General features: G+C 38.1%; 3 protein-coding genes across 3 annotated transcripts in view; 1 reads left to right on the top strand and 2 right to left on the bottom strand.

Annotated features, from left to right (window-relative positions):
• The window catches only part of tyw1 (tRNA-yW synthesizing protein 1 homolog (S. cerevisiae)), a gene marked incomplete in the record, with an annotated part of 52,629 nt that extends 37,832 nt beyond the window's left edge, over positions 1-14,797 (bottom strand). Inside the window, 9 exon segments of the mRNA XM_024277627.2 lie at positions 3,454-3,586; positions 9,402-9,518; positions 9,638-9,685; positions 11,622-11,894; positions 11,969-12,163; positions 13,753-13,854; positions 14,032-14,148; positions 14,277-14,404; positions 14,595-14,797. Of these exon segments, the coding sequence (XP_024133395.1) occupies positions 3,454-3,586; positions 9,402-9,518; positions 9,638-9,685; positions 11,622-11,894; positions 11,969-12,163; positions 13,753-13,854; positions 14,032-14,148; positions 14,277-14,404; positions 14,595-14,658 (1,177 nt within the window).
• Positions 14,798-15,303: 506 nt separating this feature from the next.
• On the top strand, positions 15,304-18,403 carry sbds (SBDS ribosome maturation factor). Its single transcript, XM_024277700.2, has 5 exons — positions 15,304-15,556; positions 15,733-15,862; positions 15,943-16,143; positions 17,641-17,805; positions 17,879-18,403. The coding sequence occupies exons 1-5, from the start codon at positions 15,429-15,431 to the stop codon at positions 18,002-18,004; spliced, it is 750 nt and encodes a 249-aa protein (XP_024133468.1). The 5' UTR covers positions 15,304-15,428; the 3' UTR covers positions 18,005-18,403.
• Positions 18,404-19,171: 768 nt separating this feature from the next.
• Positions 19,172-20,762, bottom strand: LOC112149776 (claudin-9). Its single transcript, XM_024277712.2, has one exon. It carries the CDS (start codon positions 20,311-20,313, stop codon positions 19,639-19,641), a length of 675 nt encoding a protein of 224 aa, XP_024133480.1. The 5' UTR covers positions 20,314-20,762; the 3' UTR covers positions 19,172-19,638.
• Positions 20,763-22,719: the final 1,957 nt, after the last annotated feature.

The raw sequence follows: 22,719 nt of genomic DNA, 5'->3' as shown, positions 1-22,719 counted from the left end.
GGTTGCAGGAGAACGGGACGTTTCAGACTGCATTGGTGGAGGAGGAATGATGGTGTGGGCTTGTTTTTCAGACCCCTTAGTTCCAGTAAAAGGAACCTCCAATGCTTCAGGAGGCTAATACATTTTGGACAATGCTCCCAACCTTAGTGGGAACAGTTTGGAGCGGGCCCTTCATCTTCCAACATTTTTGTGCACCAGAGCACAAACCCAGGTCCATAAAGACATGGAGGACAGAGTCCTGAACTGAACGCCATAGAACACCTTTGAGATGAATTAGAGCAGAGACTGAGAGTCAGACCTTCTCCACCAACATCAGTGTGACCTGACCAATGAGCTTCTGGAAGAATGATCCAGAGTTCTTATAAATACTCTCCTCAACCTTGTGGACAGCCTTCCCAGAAGAGTTGAAGCTGCAATAGCAGCAAAAGGTGGAGCAACATCATATTGAACTCTGGGTTAGGAATGAGATGGAACTTTAGTTCAAATGTGAGTAAAAGCAGGAAAGCCAATACTTGTCCACATGCTTCAGGTAACTCCAACCCCCACACAACCTGTTTTTTTAAATACACATTAGGTACTACATGCTGCATTAACATATACATGGGCAAGTTAATGGCTCATCAGTGACCCACCATGACACAACAATGGGCTCTCGGACTAGAGGGGGGGAACTCTTCCCTGCGGAAATTTGCGCAGGCTCAGGAATTCTAGTGTTAATGTTGGTTTTTATGGTCTCGTCATTGGGACCTCGAGGCCATAATAAACTATTAACTCATCAAATGTGCAGCTGTTGACTCCAGGAAAGACACAAGAAAGCCAAAATAAACAATAAAAAAAGGTCAGAATCAGTTATAAACTTTCAATAAAACTTTTAGAACAAAGACTTTTTTTCTACTGCAGCCAGAAACTCAACAGATAAACACAAAAACATTTTTAGTGTTTAAAAAAATGAAGAAGCAATAAATGATGGAAAAATAATCTGGAGTAATCAGGAAAGAAATCTAATACATTTATGAACAACAAATAATTTGGTTAAAGTCCGACTTTACGCTGATGACATCCAACTTTATCTGCTAGAAACAACTGACTAGTGATGATTTATGTAGAAAACATCTACCGTAATTAGTCAGGCTTGTTTTGATTTTATCTTCATTTTTAGGGGATGGAAAAAATAGAACTATTTTCACATAACTAGTCATTCATAATAAAGTTAACGTGTAATGAAAAGAATGAAATTATTACAAGAAACTGCTTAAAAATAGGTTAATTTATTTATTTTTTCCAGATTTGATGTTGCCTTTTCTTTCTATGGAACTTCTGTAGCTTTAAACAGCTTGAGCAGACATAATCTTGAAAAATATCTGTTTTCTTTCTACATTTAAATTTGACTCAGCCTATTCAATAGTTTCAACCAAACATCAGTAAAGTGTCTTCATATCGTACAGAACCAACACCAGAATCTCTAAGAACCACTAAACGTTAGCGGACTGCGTTGACTCTGTGTGAGTTTAGGAAGTAACTTTTAAGGCAGACTGACATCCTAAGGTAAATAGATGTTTTTATTTGTTTGCTCAGGTGAAGATTGAAGAAGATGAAATGTTTAGAGTCGATCACAAAAGAGGGTTGACTGGAAGAAGATTGAGAAAATCCCTTCAGGATCGTCTTTGGAGGATTTTTCCTTCTGGTTTTTTAATTCTTACTAGTAAAGAAATAATTTAGTCTCTTCATATTTATAAATAAAAACAAACTGTTTCCTGCCTCACGTGTGTCTGGTTTACTGCCGAGTTAAAGAAAATGATTCATGTTTGGGTCCTCGCTGACCTTGTGTGCAGATTGAGGTTCAGCAGATGCTGGAAAGCAGCTGGTGTTCTGCATCTCTAATGCGCTTCTTTTATTGCAAAGTAATGCCGTCAGATGATGTGAATATATTGTCCACCGTCACCACACACCCAGCAGATGCTACTTTAGAGAGACAAACGCATAAATCCTAAAGTCCTACAGCTGACTGAAGCTGCTCTTCATTCAGAATTTCATCTATTTTCTGGTTTTCAAACCATCAACCTGGAGAACCTTTAAAAACCTGCTTTGGACCAGAATCTGGAAGATGAACCAAAACGGGCTCAAGTTTAGGAGACAGAACTAGATGCAAGTCTGAGTTAAAGTAAACCATAAAACTTAAATATTCATGAACAGCATTTTGAGTATGTGAATAAAAAAAATATTTGAATGGTAAATGGTAAATGGCGTATACTTGTATAGCGCTTTCTACCCTCCTTCAAGGGCCCAAAGCGCTTCACAGTCACAGACCCATTCACCCATTCACACACACATTCACACACTGGTGGTGGCTCCGCTGCCGAACACTGGCCCCAACCTCCCACCAGAGGCAATACGGGGTTCAGTGTCTTGCCCAAGGACACTTCGACACATGGGCGGGCAAGGCGGAGTCGAACCCGCTCACTTCTGATCAGGAGTCGACCGCCCTACCACTGCACCACGGCCGCCCGTTTACTGATTACTGATTTGTTAACTTTATTTCAACAGATTTTTGGTCGAGTCAGGGTGGGATTATATAAGTTCGCTTCCTTCCAGTCTCTTTCAAGTGATCTACTTGTGATTTATTATGTGATGTTATTTCATGTATTATGACATGATTGCTTGAAACAAACCATTTAATTCACTCATTCATTCGTAAGCAAAAAAAATGATTTAATGTTGGAAAAAATTTAGTTGAAAAAGATAATTTTCTGCTAAGAAGCTTAAGATAAAAAAAAAAACCTAAACCCACTTTTTTATAAAAAGGTTAAATCAAATCATACATATCAAATGTACATGCCCCTTACAAAAATATATAAAATAAAAACGCTATAATAGGCCAAGATAAGTAAAAAGAAATGTAGAAAAAAGTACAATTAAATAGAATTTGTATTTAGCTATTAACTTTAGAACTCACCTACAAGGTTGGGAAAATAAATCAAGCAAAACTGAATGTAAAAATGTAAAAAAAAAATAAAATTAAAAAAAACATGAAATGTTACAAGTGCCTAAATAGATAAATCTCATAGGATAAAAGTAAATAATAAAGCTAAAAAATGCATTTGTAAAGTAAAATTATTATCATTCCATCTGTACTTCTTTAAAGGTTGAATGAAACCTAAAATTTGATCCCTATTTTTTTTAAATAACTAAAAAAAATTAAGCAGGTTTTCTTTAGTGAACACTTAATATCAAATTTTAAAACATTTTTGCTGGTTTTATATAAAAAAAAAGAAATAGCTCAAAGCCCATTTATATCTACTGGCTGAAAACAGTTGTTAAGTATTTTAAAAAGTTATAAATGATTCTTTTCTCTGTAGCTAAACATGGATCAGACAGAATGAAACTCCTCTAAAGGAACGAGTTCATAATGAAATCAGGATGTAAATCTGCTGGTAAATCCTGTTTCTTCGTTACCTTGTTTCGTCAGAGCTTCTCTCAGAGCCGCCGTGATCATCTCTCGTCTCTCTCCATCATCATCAATCTTCTTCACCCCGTTCAGTTTGGAAACCTTCACCACCTCGCCGCCTCGCTGAGACCCGATTTTACCCTGAGGAGGAACAAAAAAAGAAAAAAGATTCCTAAAAATACTTTAACTTCTCCAATAAAGCGTTTGATCGTCTTTTATTCCCTGAGGAAAAATCCAAAGTGAAGCACAAAACTGGTTTTATTTGGGCTTTTCTAACATCTTTGTTCTTACGTTCACTTCTGCTGCAGAGTTAGAGTAAAAAGTTCACATATTTCTCAGTAGATCTGAGCGTTTCTCATCTTAGAGGCTGTGAAAATCAAAAGCTGGTGTTTTTGGTCCACATTTATTCTAATAAATGTTGGGCAGACTGATGAAGTGTGCGAGCCGTCTCCTTTATTGTTCAAGCTGCTGACTCCTGTTGGTTTGACGGATTAACAGAACCAGATTACTGTAAGTCAAATAGGAATCTAAATAAGTCCGACCTGCTCTGCACACAAACCAAAAATAGATGAAATCCTGAAAACGGAGCTGCAGGAGCAGGTTTGACTTTTTTGGATGGCTTTGACAGCCAGATTGTTGGTTTTTTTTTTTCGTATTAAATGACAGCTGCTCCCAATTACTGAAGTGCTGGCTGGGCTTTTCCGCAGGGATCCGTGTGTCACCTTTGTCAGCCCAGACGAGCTCCAGAGGAGCCGACTGTCAGCAAATTTACATGGAGATTCGGGTTTTGTTGGCGGATAAATGTGATGAGCCGGGACAGTTCACTTATTACTGTTCAGTTTGCTTCAGGGCTCCGAACCCGGAAGGAAATGGAAGCAAATGCTCGGCGGGGAAGTGAGAACTCACCGACACTCTTCATTGAAGAGTCCAAAACATTAACCGTTTTCTAGTTCTCTGTGTCAGATGTTTGGCTTTTAGAGTCAGACGGTTAATTAAGCTACAATCCAACAGGAACGTGTTCAGGAAGTTTTTCACAAACTGCCGTTCTAGCATCAACCAAACCTCTGGATGTGTTTACTGAGACTAACAGTTTTTTCTTGTTAATGCCCAGGAGCGATTTATCTCATTTATAAAGCTCAAAAAATGTATTTCCATGTACATGCTAAATATCTTTAACCTTCCTCTGCACCTGATAGAGAAAAGTGTATGCAGAAAATGCTATGTGACCTTTACTATGAGGAAAAATGAAGATAGAAAATCAGATCTACACTGGAAGTAAAACAAAAAGCTGTCAAAAAAATCTTAATTTCTGTGTTTTTCTCAGTGAAACTTAATGTGGTGTTTATAAAGACACTAAAGTGAAGACTAAATGAACGTCTTTGAATGTTCAAGACTTGTGCATTAAGGTATCATCAGCATAGTGGTGGAGAAAAACTCCAAACATCCTTAGAATAGACTGCAGAGGAAAAAAAATACAAGGGAAAAAGAAAAGGGGTCTAGAACTGAGCCCTGTGGAACCTCACATGAAAGAGGAACAGATGAGACGTAACTAAAAACATACTTTAACTAACTGAAACAGTTAAAAGTCTTTCCATTGTTTTTAACATGTTCTTGTAGCATGTTTCATCGTTGTAAAGGATCTACATAAGAATTTACAATTAAAACAGAGTTTCTAAGTATTTCTTCAAAAACCAGAAGCTCTCAGCAACAGGGAGGGGCCGGTTGCTCTGTGTCAACAGTTCTAATCTAATTCTAATATGAAAGCATCTACAACCATTTTAGGGCTCCAAGTACAACATGTGCAGCCATTGAACGCATGTTTAAAGATAAACCAGGTTAAACTTTGACACGTCAAGGTTTCGGATCTGCCAGGGGCGTTTGGGTGGCGGTAACTTTGAATTCACTGAAGTACCAATTGTTTGCAGATTAGATTAGATTAGATTAGATTAGATTAGATTAGATTAGATTAGATTAGATTAGATTAGAAATGTTTTATTTCAAGCAATCAAGAAAATAAATAATTATCAATCATCAGAAGTTACATCCATAAAGACATGTTAAACACAGGATAGCTAGAAATTGATCATGGATAAGAATTTAATAATTCCGGGTTGTGTCCTTCTGGAATTCTATGACACCAAGTTTTTCCATATATCGGAATCGAGCTGTGTAAAAACACAGTTTGACATTTAACATTTACATCTTCCAACTGTAGGTGGCAGACATGCACCAGTAAACAATAGGGAACAAAACAGAGGAAGCCCCTCCCTGCTAGACCAGTGTGAACATGATGGGTTAGAAACAGGCTGTAGAATGTGTGTCTTATAACCGCTGTGTCCATAGCTAAAGTCTACTATGGCTACTATACTTCCTTTCTGTGTAATTTAAAGTTTTTTAAATCTTTTTTGTCCAGGTTATGGTTTTTCAGAGGGGAAATATTCTATAATTTCACACTTGGAACAAAAACTAAAGTGATGAAATGAATTAATGTGATCTAGCTTCATCAGTAACAACATAAATGTGAATGTAAACAAGAAAAAGTATCAAGTCCAGAATGTTCAATTTCTCTGCTGATCTGGACTGCATGTTAAACCTTACAGGTGTTCCACTAAATGGAAATTTAAGATCAAACTTTGATTATTTTCCCAGAAATGACTTTTCAGGTGCCTCTGTGTTCAAACAGTTTGTGGCTCCGTCATCCAGCAGGAATAATAAGAACTGACCGAGGATCTGCTCTGACTGAACAGCAGAACCCGCCATGGAGCAGCGGGAGCGCCTCCTGTCTGCCACGCCCTGACATTACAGCACAGTCAGAATGATCACCTGATTTAGATCAACCTGGAGGTGGTTACTGCTGAGGAAACGCAGCTCTCTGACTGAAATAAAGTCCTATAGTGACGTTATGAAGCTGTGAAAGCTCCTGCAGGAGATTTACTCCCATCATTTTATTTTTCTCCAGCCTCTGAAGGGTTATACCTGTCTGGAGACTCAACAACCTTTGGGTTCTACAGCAAAACTTATTTTAAATGATGTATAGTAATAAATGTATTCATTTTAATGTTGTAAATCTATTACTTTAATCTCGCAATTTAACAGTTACGACTTTTTTCTCGTAAATTTACAAATTTATAGTGATAATTTATTTTTATTCAATTTTTTTTTATCCAATTGATTTTTAAAATGGGATAAAAATGGTCTGAAAGTGAGAGAACTTCATCCCCAGAACACCGATGTCAGCGCTGACGGGCTTAACGGACCAGAACTTTGCTGTCCTGACAGCACAGACCCTGTGCTTGCCTCCACTTATGGACATCTGTCCGACTGCATCACTTATCAACACTTGTTGGCTCTGCACTTACAGTAGCAGGCCGAGCGCTCTGGTCAATCCAAACGCATTATGTTCCCAGCATGCCCTCTGCTGAACTCTGCAGACCCAGACAGAGCGGCACAGAAAGCAGAGCAGTAATGATCCGAACGCTCACCAACAAAAATGATAATCCATAAACTGCTATTAGAGGCACAATGGTGCAATTATTATCCTCCACGGCATGTTTAATTGGAGAAAATACTAAAAGACTAAAACACAGAGAATTCCGATTGAATGTTTACGTGAAGCATTTTTAGTATGATCACGTATTTATTCCAGTTACCCTCGTAAACGCAGCGGTGATGTTTTGTTTCCTGCTGAAACAAGTCAACCAGGAAGTTGACAGAAAAACCTTTGATTATGACAATTGTTTAAGGTGAAAACATAATTTTTTTCATTCTAAATATTTTTATTTGCCATTTTTTATTCTGATCGCCTATTCTAAACAAAGGTATAAATTAAGGTGATTAAATACATTATTTTATAATATATTATATTAGGGCTGCCACGATTAGTCGAATATTCAACAACAAATCAACTAATAAAATGGTCGACTAATTTAATAGTCGATTACTCGTTACATATATATTACATGGAGTCAGAGGGTAGTAAAGTTGAAAGTTATAATGGCATTCTGCTAACTTTTTAGACTATGTTGGCATTTATTAAGGTTTCTTAGGATATTTTGAGATTAGCTAATATTTCAGCTGCATGCTAGCTATTTTGGCTAGTTTAGGCTTTTTAGACTAACTTGGCATTTAACTAATATTTTAGCTGGCTATCAGCTTTAGCAATTTCAGCTATCTACTTCAGCGTTTTTAGCTATCAATTTCAGCATTTTCAGCTATTGTAAGTAGCATGTTCAGCGGCTCAATTCAGTTTACAACATTCACACTAACATTATTGCATGTAATGCTATATATATAGTTTTTAGTTCGTTAAAAGTGAATGACGTGTGTTTTACATCCACTTTGTGCAAAATAATCAGTGATTGGTCGACTACTAAAATAATTGTTTGTTGCAGCACTATAATATATTATGTTATGTTATATTATATTATATTATATTATATTATATTATATTATACATCAAGGAAAAGACATACATGTACAGCTATCCCTCGCATATTTGCGTCTTTTTATTCGCGGTTTCACATATCCGCAGAGAGGGCTCTGCTGTGTGGAGATACACTTTAGCAGTGCAGCAACTCCTTCTGACACAAAAATGTCATACAAGTGTCTGGAGTTGTTGGAGTTTTTGTGTCACAAACTGAAAGAATCACACAACTGAAAAAAATCTGCAAATGCGGGAAATGCGAAAAAGCGTCAGAAAACTGTATGATTTTCCATGTATTGCGTTTTTCTGACTGTCATGGTCCCTGAGTGAATCTCACATGTCCCAGGAATGGGTGGACCAAAGAACGATTCTCCAACATCAGTATTTTTATTTATTTTTTAGGGATTTTTTCTTCTCGAAATGTAAAAGTTTTTAAACATGTTTTTAAGCTCTTTCTATGATTTTATTGTCCGTTTTGTTACATAAACCACAGTTGAAAATAAAAGAAATCGTCTCCAATGTATCACTCGTCTTCATATTTTGAATCAACTTTTTTTATGACGAATACTTTTTGTCGGCTGCATTATATCAGATCAAAATTACTTGTCATAGTGAAAGTGTTTTAAGGTTAAGACACATTTCCGAAGTCCCACCCTAATCCCCGACTATTAAAAAAACTATATAATGACTTGGACTCAAAAACAATTCGGACACGTTGCTCACTACGTTTCTTTGTTTTTCTAAACACCGGATATGACATCATCGATTTCCTGAAGTGAAAATCAAATAAATAAAAACATTTCATGACTTTTATTTATGACTCCACTGTGGATGGTTTACTTAAAATTTTAATTAAATTTATTGACCACAATGCATCATGGTCTATATTCGCTAATGTAGTGTGCATCAATGCGTGCAAGCTTTTTGCAAAGACTTCTGGGAGATTTCTAGCTCACTGGATTTTGGAATTGTAGATTCTAGCACAGCAAGATGGCGAACATGTAGGGAAGGAATTCGGACATAACCAGAGAGACACTCGTCAAGTACGTTGTCGCTGCAGCTGTGATACAGTTTTTTTGTTCAGAGTTAAAACATTTACATTTAAATTTAAATGTAATTAAATTATAGTTCGATCTGTTTATTGTTATCTTCATTTATCCTCAACTGTTTCCTCAAATGTTGTCATCAGAAAGGATTCTTCTGCTTTTTCCAAACACTTACTTCAACCAGAAGGTTGTTTTTTTAGATTCCAAGAGTGTTCAAATGTGCAGAAAGACTCTTCGTGCTCCGTTCTGGGTTTGGGTTGAGCAGACAGACGTTCTGATGAATTCTCGTCCTTCTTTGATTCAGCTTTTTTGAGTCACCCATCCCTCACAAACGTGTGCAGTGGGCGTCCTCCTGATTACGCAAGTCTGTGCTTGTCGTCTGCCGGGGTCTGCTGTCTATCAAACCATCTGCCTTTTTCCCTTTGACAGCAACAGTTTCTCTCTTAGCAGGAAAACCTGAATACTAATGGAGCTGCTGGAAACAGACCTTCGCTTTCCTGGCGTTGTTCATCAAGTTGCCCAAATCCTCCAGGTCGACCACGGACTTCTTCTCACTGTTGAGGTCAGACTCTTCATCGTCGCTGCTGGATTCCATCAGTTCCACCTAAAACAGAAGTTTTCTTTGGTTTGTGGTTTTTCATCCCATGAAGCTACAGAACAACACAGAGGAGATGAAGGCCTCCCCGCTGCAGCTCTCAGCTCCTGTGGTTCAGAATTTGTCACCTTCAGAGGGGAGGAAGCTGGCTCCACTCTTCCATGACAACACATCATCTGTGCGATGCGCCGACCAGACGGCGCGTGTGAACATGTAAATGTGAAATGGAGAAACCTGCACTTTAGACTGGATTTTACCAGAGAGATGGATTAAATTCATCTCAACTGATGTTATGTTTTCACTTATTGGTGACAGTTGAGAATCCATTGATCACAAACTCCCCTGATGTACACCTGCTAAGTCCAAACTACATTTTCCCCAATATTAACACATTCTTTTAAAAACAGTACATTTCTAGCAGCCTCCTCTGAAGCATAATAAAGAGAATAACTTTTGTTTTGTTCAGCATTATTTCATTTCTATGTTGGAGTATTAGGGCCACCAAAAAATGAGTAATATTACGAGATATAAAGTAATAAATTTACGAGATTAAGGTGGAAGTGAGCCTACGGTCCATCAAGGTAAGTTATTTATGTGGATATATGTCACTTTAAAATACGTTGGCCGATTTCTGTTGCATTACCTATAACCACGGTGCAATTTCTTCCTTTTTCTTTTTTCTTTTTTTCTTTACCGAACTATAACTTTGACTTTTTTGTAAATATGTGAATTGTCAATTTTTCTAATTTTTTTCCTGACCTTTGTACAAACCACCCCTCTCTATTTCTATCTGTAATGCTGCTGTAATACTGGAATAAATGACTATATTATCTTATCTTATCTGATCTTATCTTATCTTATCTGCAGCAGCAGACCAACTAAACTCAATCTGGTCAAACTGTCTTGGATTTGAACAGATAATCTGAATGTTTATTGATAATGTTACAAATGTTTGGAAGCTCATTTGTTTAATTTGTATTTCCTTCATGTTTTATGTATTCTTGCAGGATCTCTGCAGTTCCCGTTGATGATGTAATCGATTTCCTTGCAGCTTCCACTTCTAATCATTTTTTCCTCGACAAAAGACAACTAATAAAGAGAAGGGCCTCTGGTCACATGCAAGACGGCATCAGAATCAATCTTTAGACAGAGGCGGAAATTTCCTAAACTTTAGGAAACCCTTTCGAAATTAGATTTTAAATGCTTTTCAGAACAATCAGCTTTTTTTACCCCTTTAAATGTGAATAAACAGTAAATGTTTTTATTTCTCCATGAATCAGCTGATCGGAGCTGTGAAACTGTCACAGAAAAAAAAATGCAAAAAAAGTTGATAAACGAGAGAAAAAAGGGAAAAAGGTCAAAAGCTTAAAAATATATTTTTGTTGCTGCTCCAGCAGGGGGAGGGACTTCTGGTTATATTTCTCTGTAGCCATATTCTCTTGAATAAAGATTTATTGAACCTTTTATCGACTTTGAGTTGCTAAAAAGTTCCAAATTTCTTTGTTTTTGATGTGGAAATGAAGCTTCAGAAAACGCTCTACCTCTGATTTACACATAACGTTTGTGTTTTTTTCTCAAAAATGTATGACTTTTTTCCCCTAAATTTATTAATTTAAAAAGCACAAATTTATGAGAAAAAATGTCAGAAACTTAGCCTGTAACTTTAGTCATATATTATATTACAACTTTATTCTCATAATTTAACAGTTACGATATTTTTTATTGTAAATTCGTGACTTTTCCCATAAATTTAAGACTGTTAAAGTCATAAATATTTTAATTTTATCTCGTAATTTCAAAAAGTTAAGACCTATTATTTTGTAAATTTACGAATTTTAAGTCGTAATTTAGGAAAAAAACATTTTGCTTGAAAAATGTCCCTATATATTTCTTTTCAGCTATCCCAAGAATTATTTTACTATGTTAGTTGTTGTTTTATTTAATTATTTTACTATGTTAGCATGTGTCGTTAACTTTGTGAGTGTTTACTTTTCGTGTTACATTTATAACATTTTCTACATCATTCAACATGTTTTACCATTAAATTTTAAACTAGAATTGTTGGCCGTTTGTCTTCAGCTCAGTGTCAGAGAGTTTATTTTCTCTCCTTACCTCAGAGCCGATCTCCTTTGACGTCTCCTCCTCTTCCTCCTTTCTGTCCGTCTTGCTCTTGCAGGAACTTCCTGTCTTACAGTTTCCACCACAGACTTTCTTCTCACCCTTTGCCAGAGCCTGCAGACGACTCAAGAACTTCCCTTTCCAAGCCTGAAAGTCTGCCTGAATGCTGCCGTGGCGACTCTTCACCACGTTGCAGTCGCCCTCGCCTCTGGTCATCAGTCGCTTTGCACTCAGCATCCACAGCCATTTGTCCACATTCTTACACACCTGCAGAGGGAGACGAGGATGGGTTTGGTTCAACACTAATAAAGTTGGACACTGAAGCATCGACTTGTTCTTACCGTGTTATAGTGGCCCACATAGACAGAGTTTCCCAAACCAAACACTGCATATCGGAGACCTTTGAGGTAAGTTTTCCCGTATCTGAAGTCCGTGGAGGCTTCTTCCAGCCACTTGCAGAACCATTCTGCGCTCTCCGTGGGCCGCCCATCGGTGTACGTGGCCACCAGGAACACACACACCGACCTACTCACACACTGAACACACAGGAGGAGGAGTCGAACTTTGTTCTGTCTTCTACAAGTTTAGAACACCATGTACATCAGTGTGGGTCTTTACTGAAATCATGTAAAAGCCTAAATGTTTGGTTTTGAATGCAGGGATATTTCTCATTGAATATATGAGGAGAAAATTTGAAAAACTGACTAGATATATGGTATTACCAGCAATAATGTTGGTGTGCGGCTCCTGAAGACGCTAGTGATGATAGCTAGCTGAATATGCTAAAGCTGAAAGTGGAAAATACTGCAGCTGAAAGCCTGCTGAAATATTAGCTAAATGCCAAATTATCCTAAAAAGCTGGAAAAATGTCTAATTTTGCCAAAACAAGTAAGATATTGTCAAAATATGAGCTAAACTCCAAATTCGCCTAAAAACTGGAAAAATGTCTAAATCAACAAAAACAGCTATTCTAATGCTAAAATATTGGTTAAAAACAATAGAAAAACTGTCTAATTTTGCCAGAACAGCTATCATTATGCTAACATATTTGCTAAATTCCAAATTATCCTAACCAAAAAGAAAAAATGTCTAATTTTGCCAAAGCGGCTAGCATAATGCTAAAATATGAGCTAAACTCAAAAATATGCAAAAAAAAATATTTAAAAAAAATCGAATTTTGCCAAAACTGCTAGCATGATGCTAACGTATTAGCTAAACTACAAATTATCCTAAAAAATTTTAAAAAGTTTCTAATTTTACAAAACAGCTAGCATAATGCAAAAATATTCGCTAAACTCAAAATTAACCTAAAAACTGGGAGGTCTAAATTAGCTAAAACAGCTAGCATAATGCTAAAATGTTAACTAAATTCTAAATTATCCTTAAAAATGTTTGAAATAAAATCTAATTTTGCCACAACTGCTAGCAAAATACTAAAATATTAGCTAAACTCCAAATTATCCTATAAAAAACACTAGAACAAATGTCTAATTTGCCAAAACAGCTAGCTTTCTGCTGTAATATTAGCTAAACTCTAAATTATCCTAAAAAACATAGAAAAAGTTTCTTATTTTGCCAAAACAGCTAACATAATGTTAAAATATTAGCTAAACTCCAAATAGACCTAAAAACTGGGAGGTCTAAATTAGCTAAAATCTGCTAGCATGTTGCTACAACAAAGCTAAACTCCAAATTACCTTAAAAACCAGTAAATATTTTATATTTTTATAATAATTTTGAACGATGTCTGTAGCTGAAAGTATGCAGAATTTCACAAGTTTCAATTTGAACAAAGTGATTGAATGATTTGACCAATTGTTCGTTCATTTCCTATGAGGCATATGTTGCTCAATAATTCAAAAACTATAACGTTTATAAATAACAAAAGTACAAGCAGCAATGTTCTGAACAAGCTGAATGTTTTGATACCAAGATTTCTGATATTGCTGAAGCAGTGACTGCGTTTTTATGTGCCTTTATGCTATAAAGCATTTACACAATTATTAGCAGTGTATAAAAAGGAGAAAAGTACTGAGAAAAAACAGAAGAATCCCTTTTTACTCTTAAGTAACCCAACCGTTTTCTTTTCTCACTTAAATACCAGTTTGTTTTGACTTTATCTCACCTCATCAGCAAGTCGATCGTCTGGGTCGTAGTCTTTCATGTCTATCACCTCAGCAGGAAACCCCAAAGTCTTCACCTCCTCGGACAGGACGTTGGCAAAACCCTGGACACAAGTGATGCTGATCAGTGTTGAAAAATTCACAGATTAAGAGAGAATAAGATGAGGAGTTGTCTTATTTTTAACCCCTTAACACCGGAGCTGCAGTGTTTATGTTCTTTGATTTACTGTAACTTTTCATCCGTTAAAAGGATGTTAAATAGTTTACTAACCCATATTTACCTTTGCAGTTCCCGTTTGAGAACCATAAAAGATTTTAACTCCTGACACATAAACCTGAGGCTCCTCCTGCTTTCCAGCTTCTCTGGCTCCAGAAACAGCATCTTTTCCACAACTTTTCTGAAAACATAAAAGTTCAGAAAAGTTACAAGCATCCTGAGGATCAGAACAACCAAAATCTGAACATGAGAAAATTCAGAGAAAAATCAAAAAATAAATCAACAATGACTTGTGCAGAATCCCCTCACCCTGCTGAGAGCCACCTTCAGGGAGAACCAGAGGCCGACGGCGAGCGCGGCAGCCGCGTACAGGTACAGCCGGTGGTGCCACAGCAGCGTCAGGTAGTTCTCAGCGAGGCTGGACCCGGTCTGTGAGGCTGCAAGACCGGGAAGGACACCTCAAATCTATATACATTCATTTAAACTCACCTTCATTTTAAATAAATGACGTAAAAACATTAATCAAACTCGATTTAAAGAGCATAAAACTCATGCTAGCGGCTAATGCTAGCCAAAACACAACCTAAAATTCAACTTCCGGTCACTTTAAGACGTAAATAAACTTACCTTTAACATCCCGAGCAAACGCACAACATGCAAACGCCAAAACAACAATTGCAAATTTCGCCATGGCTTCAAATAACTCGCCTACATTAAACCAAACAACCACGAGAAACTAAATGAGTGGACGTAGCCATGTTGACTAGCCGACAAGAACGCTGGGAAATGTAGTTATATTTGTTAAACATGTTTTAGAATAGATTGGGAAGAGGGACTCTTAGGAAGAAAAGAGGTTTGAAATATTCATTTAAATAGATAAATTTAGCACAAAAATACGTTCTGGAACGGAAATTTTAAAAATGCAGCCCTTTTTTGCTTGAAATTTGAAATCCATTTTTTATGTGGCGAGTCTTTGCTGCCCTCTATTGAACACTACAAAAACTCAAAATACAGTTCGGACGAAAGTTGGATTCCCCCGATTGTTATTAGGTGACAGATTGAAATAAATAAATAAATAATAAATAAATGAAACAAAAAATATTTAATTAAATAAATGTGTTATGAAATCAGTAAATTTGGAATTAAATAAATACATTTATCTATAAATGTGTTGTTATTAATATAAATCAATATATAAATCAATTATTATTTAAAGGTTATTAAGTATTTTTTTTAGAAATTATGTGTGCACTCCTCCAGTGAACACCATGCTAAACTGATTTCAATATTAAATACATAGTTAAAATAACGAAAACCAACCAGGCGGAACGTTTGTTTGAGTTTGGTTTCAGGGGGACGGTTTTTAGTGACGGACCGAGAGGACAGGCTGCGCCTAAACTGACATCGTATTTTCTGTCAGCTGTATTTTAAACGCGCATCTGGTCCTGGAAATCTTCAAAAATGTCCATATTTACTCCAACCAACCAAATCCGGTTGACGAACGTGGCGGTGGTTCGGATGAAGAAAGGCGGCAAACGCTTCGAAATCGCCTGTTATAAAAACAAAGTTATGAGCTGGAGAACCGGAGCGTAAGAACCCAAACATTAGCAAACAATCATCATTAGCTCAACCTTTGTTTACTCTTGGGCTGTTAAAACTTTTATTTACTGTTGAGTGTTTGTTTGTTTGTTTGTTTGTTTGTTTGTTTGTTTGTTTGTTTGTTTGTTTGTGAGGAACTCGGTTGTTTATTGTTGTTTACCTGCAGAGAGAAAGACCTGGATGAGGTTCTGCAGACCCACTCTGTCTTCATGAACGTGTCAAAAGGTCAGACGGCGAAGAAGGATGACCTGGTGAAAGCTTTTGGGACAGAAGATCAGACAGAAATCTGCAAACAGGTACTGGACTGACCCAAACCCGCGTCCTTCATATCTGATGCTGCTGCTGAACCTGCTGGTTCTGCTTCGGTTCTGGGCAGATCTTGGCCAAAGGAGAACTCCAGGTGTCAGACAAGGAGAGGCAGACGCAGCTGGAGACCATGTTCAGGGACATCGCCACCACCGTGGCCGACAAGTGTGTGAACCCGGACACCAAGAGGCCGTACCCGGTCAGCATGATCGAACGGGCCATGAAGGACATCCACTACTCCGTCAAACCCAACAAGAGCGCCAAGCAGCAGGTTGGTTCTGATGCCCACAGAACCTTCAAGAGGTTCTTCCTCTGCTACAAAATCAACTTTACTGAAAACGATTCTCCTGGACTCGATATCAGACACAAGAGCTTCATAAAATAGTTATCTGAGATAGAACTGAAACCTTTAAGATGAGTTTCTTAGTAGATTTGTTTTCTTTTTTTTGGCATAAAACATTTTTAAACAAGTAATAAAATTGACATTTTTGGAACATAAAAGATACAACCAGTTTTTGAGTATTTATAAATGCGTTCATTCAACAACCAAATTGACAAATTAACCCATTTAGATTTAGTTTTACTTTTTTGTTTCTGAGAGGCTTATTTTAATGTGACGTGGCTTTATCTTGATTTTAACTAGCAACCCATAATCCTTTGCTGCGTCTGAGTACTCAGAAAACACAAACTGTTTTCCTTGAAGTTATTTTAACACCCAAACAGACAAAGATTGGAGTCACAGGGCTGTAGAAGCACAAAGACTGAACGCGGTTTTGAACCCCAAACTCTCTCCGTGCATCATTGACTGTATTAGAGAACTGGACCAAGTGAGTGTGGCATCACCAAGAGGCAGCAATTTCCCTCCGGCTCTGACCAAATCAAGTCAATTCAGGCAACTTTTTTATATATTATAGACGCCATGTTGGATCCAGACATCGTCAGTAAACACTGATTGGTCCAAGTTGGTGTGAGTCTGCGTTTCTATGGCAACCACCCTCACCAACCAGGAGTGAGCTTGTTGGAGGGCCACACCCCTACCAGTTAAAAGCGGGCTACATGAAATCTGTTAAACGCTGGGACGTGGAGGCCAGCAGGCTCCACCTACTTTCATTGAGGCCTTTGATTCCTCAGTTTGAATAGCCTGAACTACATAAAAAAATATTATTTAAAAAATAAAAGGATTATCAAGAATATGTTTAAAAAAAAAGCTCCATGATGCTGGACAAAGTTACCCCTTATGTAACGCTTAGCCCCTCCCACAGGTCAGTTAAACAAACATTTCCCCAAACAAATGTCTTCTTTTGACAAACAAACACCTCAGAACATGACGTCACTTCCTGCTTGTGGGTGAATATTTATGATGGAGCAATCGTTGGTTTGAAAGTTTGTGGTGGGCGGAGCTTGACAGTGAGAACGCTTCTATTTAGAGTCGACACCGGGATTCCAACACAATTGACCACGTCGGGGTGAGATGCCAGCGATTTATTTGTGTGTCTGTGTAAGCGTCGTATGAGAAGTGGGTGTGTCCAGACTATTGGGACACTCCTGATGGTTGAGGCGCTTCAACCGATGCCACAAAGTGCTTCAGTAAATTCATGTTCATTTAAAGGAATTCATCTAGTTTAAGAAACCCTAAAAAAATGTCATGAGCTGAAGGTTTAATGAATTATGTTTGATTTCCTGTCCTGAAGCTCATCAGCTGTTCAGGCTCAGCTGCTCCTTTATTTGAAGGTTGTTTAAAAGTGACTCCTGCGTCCGCTCCCCTCAGGCTCTGGAGGTGATCCGGCAGCTGAAGGAGACCATGGAGATCCAGAGGGCCCACATGAGGCTGCGGCTGGTGCTGCCGGCCAAGGAGGCCAAGCGTCTGAAGGAGAAGCTGAAGCCGCTCCTGCAGGTGGTGGAGAGCGAGGACTTCGACGAGGAGCTGGAGATGGTGCGTTTGAAAATGGCGCCTCCTGGAAAGCGTGACGCAGGCTTACTCCCGTCTCTCCCCTCGCCTCCTGCAGGTCTGCCTGGTGGATCCCGGCTGCTTCCGGGAGATCGACGAGCTGATCCGCTGCGAGACCAAAGGCAGAGGCTCTCTGGAGGTGCTGAGTCTGAAGGACGTGGAGGAGGGAGAGGAGAAGATGTAGCTCCTCCTCCGCCTGCAGGAAGAGACTGTTTCTGCTTCAACCTGAAAACCAGCTTTTATTTATTCACGTTTTACGTCCAACTTTTTGCAGCTTCTCCTACTGAACAAACTCAAACACTTATCGTTCAAACAGGGACGTAACCAACATGCACGGCTTTGCACAGATAAAAACATTAAAGATTATAAACTAGTTTTGTTCCCAGAAGACAAACTGATTCAAAGAGAGAAGTTTGGTTTGATGAAATATCCACAGAAACGACAAATCGCACCTTCAAAATAAAAGATTGAAACATTCGGACAGATAAAGGAGGTTTGAGGAAACAAAGAAATGTTTTTCTGTCCGGTTTCTCCTTTGGATTCAAGTTGACTAAAGTGTAAATAAAACCACGACCTCCTCGTGTCTCTGACTCTTCATTCTTGTTTTTCCTGCTTCACAGCAGCAGGACTTTTACATCCAATAATCACAACATTAGACTTAAACAGACGATGAGGAAGAAGTGTTTTTATCCTTAGACCCTCTTCACAGTGAAATCAAAAAATACATTTGGGTTCTTTTGTCAATGTGCTGCTAAATCGTTCCAATATTAAATTTCTAAAAACTTAAACTTCTACTGGCAAATCAAAAATCCAGAGTTTAAAAATAAAAACCAGAACATCAGAGCAGTTCATAATTTAGTTTTTGGATTACTCCCACACATCTTTAATAACTTGATGATCCGGATTGTTCCAAAGTTTTTCAGTTTCAATGGATATATTTACCAAAACTTGACATGTTGGTTGTAAGACAAACTCATCGTTTCCACAAAAATTAAAAAAAACCATTCTGTTTTAAAATTATATTTATGCTGAATTGTCCACACAGTTTAGTTTTTTTTATTTAATTTTTCCCAAACCAGAAACTCAAAAATACACTTTTAACTGGAGTTTTCTATGTTTTTCATGAATTATCCTTTTTGGTAAAGGTTGATATGTGCGTTACACAACTAAATAAATAAATAAAAATCAAATAAGAAATTTACTGTAACATTTATCATGTTTGGTGATATCAAGTCAGGATTAAAAAAATTGCTGGGGTCTAGAAAAAGATGACTTATAAAAACCTTACATAAAAATGCCAAAACAATTAACATATACAGATAGTAAAAAGTCTCACATCTGAATTATTTCATGGTATTTACTCTTTTATTCTCTATTTTTGTACTTAAAGTTGTAATTTTTAAAGTGCTAAATTCAAGCTTTATTTTTTCGCATTTTGTTTCTTACAAGTGTCAATAAAGTTTTGTTCAAAGAAGAACAATTCTCATCCATTCTTGATTTTTTTCCTGTTTTTTATCCACTGATTTGGTTTGATACAACAAACAATGGAAGAAAAATCCTGTTTACAGAAGAAATGAAATTAATTTACATCAGAAATATTTGGAATTTCGAGCAGAAACTTTTTAAAATAATCACAACTGAACCTATTAGCATTATTTGTTAGGAAACTCCAGAAGGCTCTCTCCTGCCACCTTGCGTTCGGGGGTGTAATCACAAAGCAAAGCATCCACATACGGGGGATTTAAAAGGTCAAAGTTGAATTAAGACCAGTGTGTGACTGCACCGCTTCCAGTTCGCTGCTGGACTCCTCTGGGTTGGTCAGATGGGCTCGGATCTGCGCTCATACTGACTGTGAGTGAACATAGTCCTGTTGATCCTGCTCAGGGGGTGATGGGCCTCCGCCTCCACGTTTGGAGGTCCGCCACCTTCCGTTTCCTCCGCCTGCCCCTTTGCGGCGGGGCACCTGGTGGTGAGGAACACCCCGCCGGCCAGCATCAGAGCAAACGAGATCCACCCCAGGTACAGGGCCGGGCCCCAGTCTCTCCTCAGCAGGAGGGCTCCCTCCAGCGGCTGGCTGGTGTGATGGCACGTCCAGGCCGTGGGGACCAGCAGCAGAATTCCTGACACCACAAACAGGGAACCAGAGAAAACTTTGACCTGGGCTCGCTTTGGGAACCAGATCAGCCCGGCTCCTCCTATCGCCGCTGCAAAGCCCCCCACTCCGATAGCCGCCATGATGAGGGCTCTCCACGTCCGGAAGCTTCCAGAGAGGGACATGAGAGACTGGTAGAAGGAGCAGTGCAGGCTGCCGTCCTGAGCCAAATCCCAGTGATCCCACTCCAGCCACACCCCGTCCCAGTAAGCAGGCAGGGTGGCGGTGGAGTTGTCCACGGTGCCGCTTACCTTCCACAGGGCCAGGCAGCGGGTCAAAACCGAGCAAAGCCACCCGGCGAGGCCCACAGCGAGGGCAGCCAGCTCCAGCTGCCGCTGCATGGCTCCGGCCGGCCTCGTCCTCCTCCGCAGCGCAGGCCGCAAGAATGCAGCGGGCGGGGTGTTGTTATAGCGTGCACATGTGAGGCAGAGGGCTTGTCAGTGTGCGCCCGTCTGTTCAGGGTGGAGGAACCAGTTCTTTGCTATCTTGAAAAGAAGGCAGCGGCTGCAGCTGGGTGGAGGAGGGAAATCCCTCTCCATGGTTTCAAAACAATCCCCTCACACAGTCTGCATGCAGAGGCTAAAAAAACAAAGCCTGCTCTGTGCTCTCCGCTCCGCCACCGGGCCTTCATTCTGAGTGGAAATGCTCTTTTAAGCATATGTCCTTGTTGAAAAGTCAAAGGAGAGTCACGCCTGTGGAAGCACGAGTTCAAACAGGTCTGGAATCCGTCTTTGCATGTTTCCTTCACATGTAGAGCTGATGGATTCAGACTTGACAGAGATCAGCTTTGAAAATGTCTTTAATCATATAACAACTACAGCATTGCATTCTGGGGGATAAACTGGCTGCATGTTTGGTGAATTCCTAAAGATACTTTCACAAAGAGAAGTGGACCTTTTCATTCGGTTCCACACAACACTCATGTTTTGATTCCTAGGAGCTCCACAAAGGTGATGGGTCCATAGCAACCATTATCTTTTTGATACGTCTTGGGTCGATGAATATGTTTACCAATTTTGATGACTCTGTGTCTAAGTATTTTTTGACATTTTCCTTAGCAACCAAAGCCAATGCTTACGAAGTGTAATTGACTGACTTGATAGTATGAAATGCCATTTTTTTTCATCACATCTTCTTGAACAGACCTTGGTTTTTATATTAGGCTGTAAATAAGTCCATCTTTCAGTGTCTGCTAACTCATCCTGAGGATTTTCATTTTGTTAGCTTAATCCAGACATTTGCTGTTAAAAGTTAAAAAATATATTTTTTTCCCCAAAGACACCTCATAGTCTGATCAGACAAGAAAAACTGTTGCACAATTAGAATTATGTCATGTCTGGAGCTAAATGTTATAGTATCTCATTAAATTTCCCATTGTTAACTATGAAGCCAAGTGTCAACATTGGTTTCTAAGGAAAACCTGAAATTTTAGTTTGTCATAGAAACTCCAAAATTGGTGAACATATTTATCAGCTCCAGATGTAAAAAAAATCTTATAGTTGCTATGAGCTTATCTTTGTAAAATTTGCTTTCTAATATCAAAATGTAACCTATTCACATCTTGGGTCAGTGAATATGTACACCAGTTTTGATGTATCTATGTTAAAGTGCATTATGACATTTTCCTTAGCAACCTAATTTAATGCTTTCAAATGTTATTTAACTGACTTGAAAGCATGTGATGGTATTTTTACAAATCACATTTACTTGAACAGACCTTGGTCTTTGGCCAAGGATGCATCAGTAGCAAGATTTTAAACCAGGCTGTCAGTTTCTACAAACTCATCCTGATGATTTCTTTTTTTCTATCTTAATCCAGAAACATTTGTTGTCAAAAATTACACAAATTGTTCTTCTTCTCCAAAACACCTTATGGTTTGATCAGATAATCTAAAAGTTGCACAAATAGAAGTATTTTATGTCTGTAGCTAAATGGTGCAGTATATCTCTTGATGTCATTTTACTAACAATAAAGGCAAATATAAACATTGGTTGCTAAGGAAAACTAAGAATTTTAGTTTGTCATAAAAACTTCAAAATTGGTACACATATTTATCTGTTCTAGACGTGGAAAAAAAAATAATGGCTGCTATGGATGTATCTTCTTCGTAAACGTTTCTATTTGACGTAGAAGTGTTCTCAGACATTTTGTGTTAGTTCAAAATCTCTAATTTTGTTAAAGTCTTAAACAAAACATTACTACATATAAGCTGAATGAATACATTTAGGTCATTAGTTTTTGTTTTTAATTTTGAAATAAAAGTAAAAGAAAATTGAAAATTGCATGAGTCTCTGAACGACAAATGTTTAAGTAATTTACAGCAGATGGTGAATGAAGTCATTTACTGGATTGAAGCAAATTAGTTAAAGTTAAATATCAGTTAAATTTGTTCCCTATACATTTTGTTAGTTATAATGCTTGGGAATGCAACAAAACTGCTGAAAAGCTCTGAGCTTTTTTAAAACTTTATGAGAGCAACTTGTCCAACTTGAAAATTTGCATTACCCAGAATAATGCTAGTGTGATTGATTTTTGCTGAATGTAGTTGCTGAATATGCTGAAGCTGTTTGCTGAAGATGGTGAAGACATTTACTGTAATTGCTGAGGGGATTTTCTGAAAATGCTAAAATTGCTAAAGGACTAGAAGTTGCACCACATTCACAAAGAATTCGAAGAATTTCTCAAAAATTTGCAAAAAAACCCCCATAAAAATATGTAAAGGTGTGCAATCAGAATTAGCCCGAAA

The sequence above is a fragment of the Oryzias melastigma genome, linkage group LG13 (assembly GCF_002922805.2).
Source record: "Oryzias melastigma strain HK-1 linkage group LG13, ASM292280v2, whole genome shotgun sequence".
NCBI classification, from domain to species: domain Eukaryota; kingdom Metazoa; phylum Chordata; class Actinopteri; order Beloniformes; family Adrianichthyidae; genus Oryzias; species Oryzias melastigma.
Note: the sequence above shows the minus strand (reverse complement) of the source record. Positions and strands in the feature narration are given on the sequence as shown.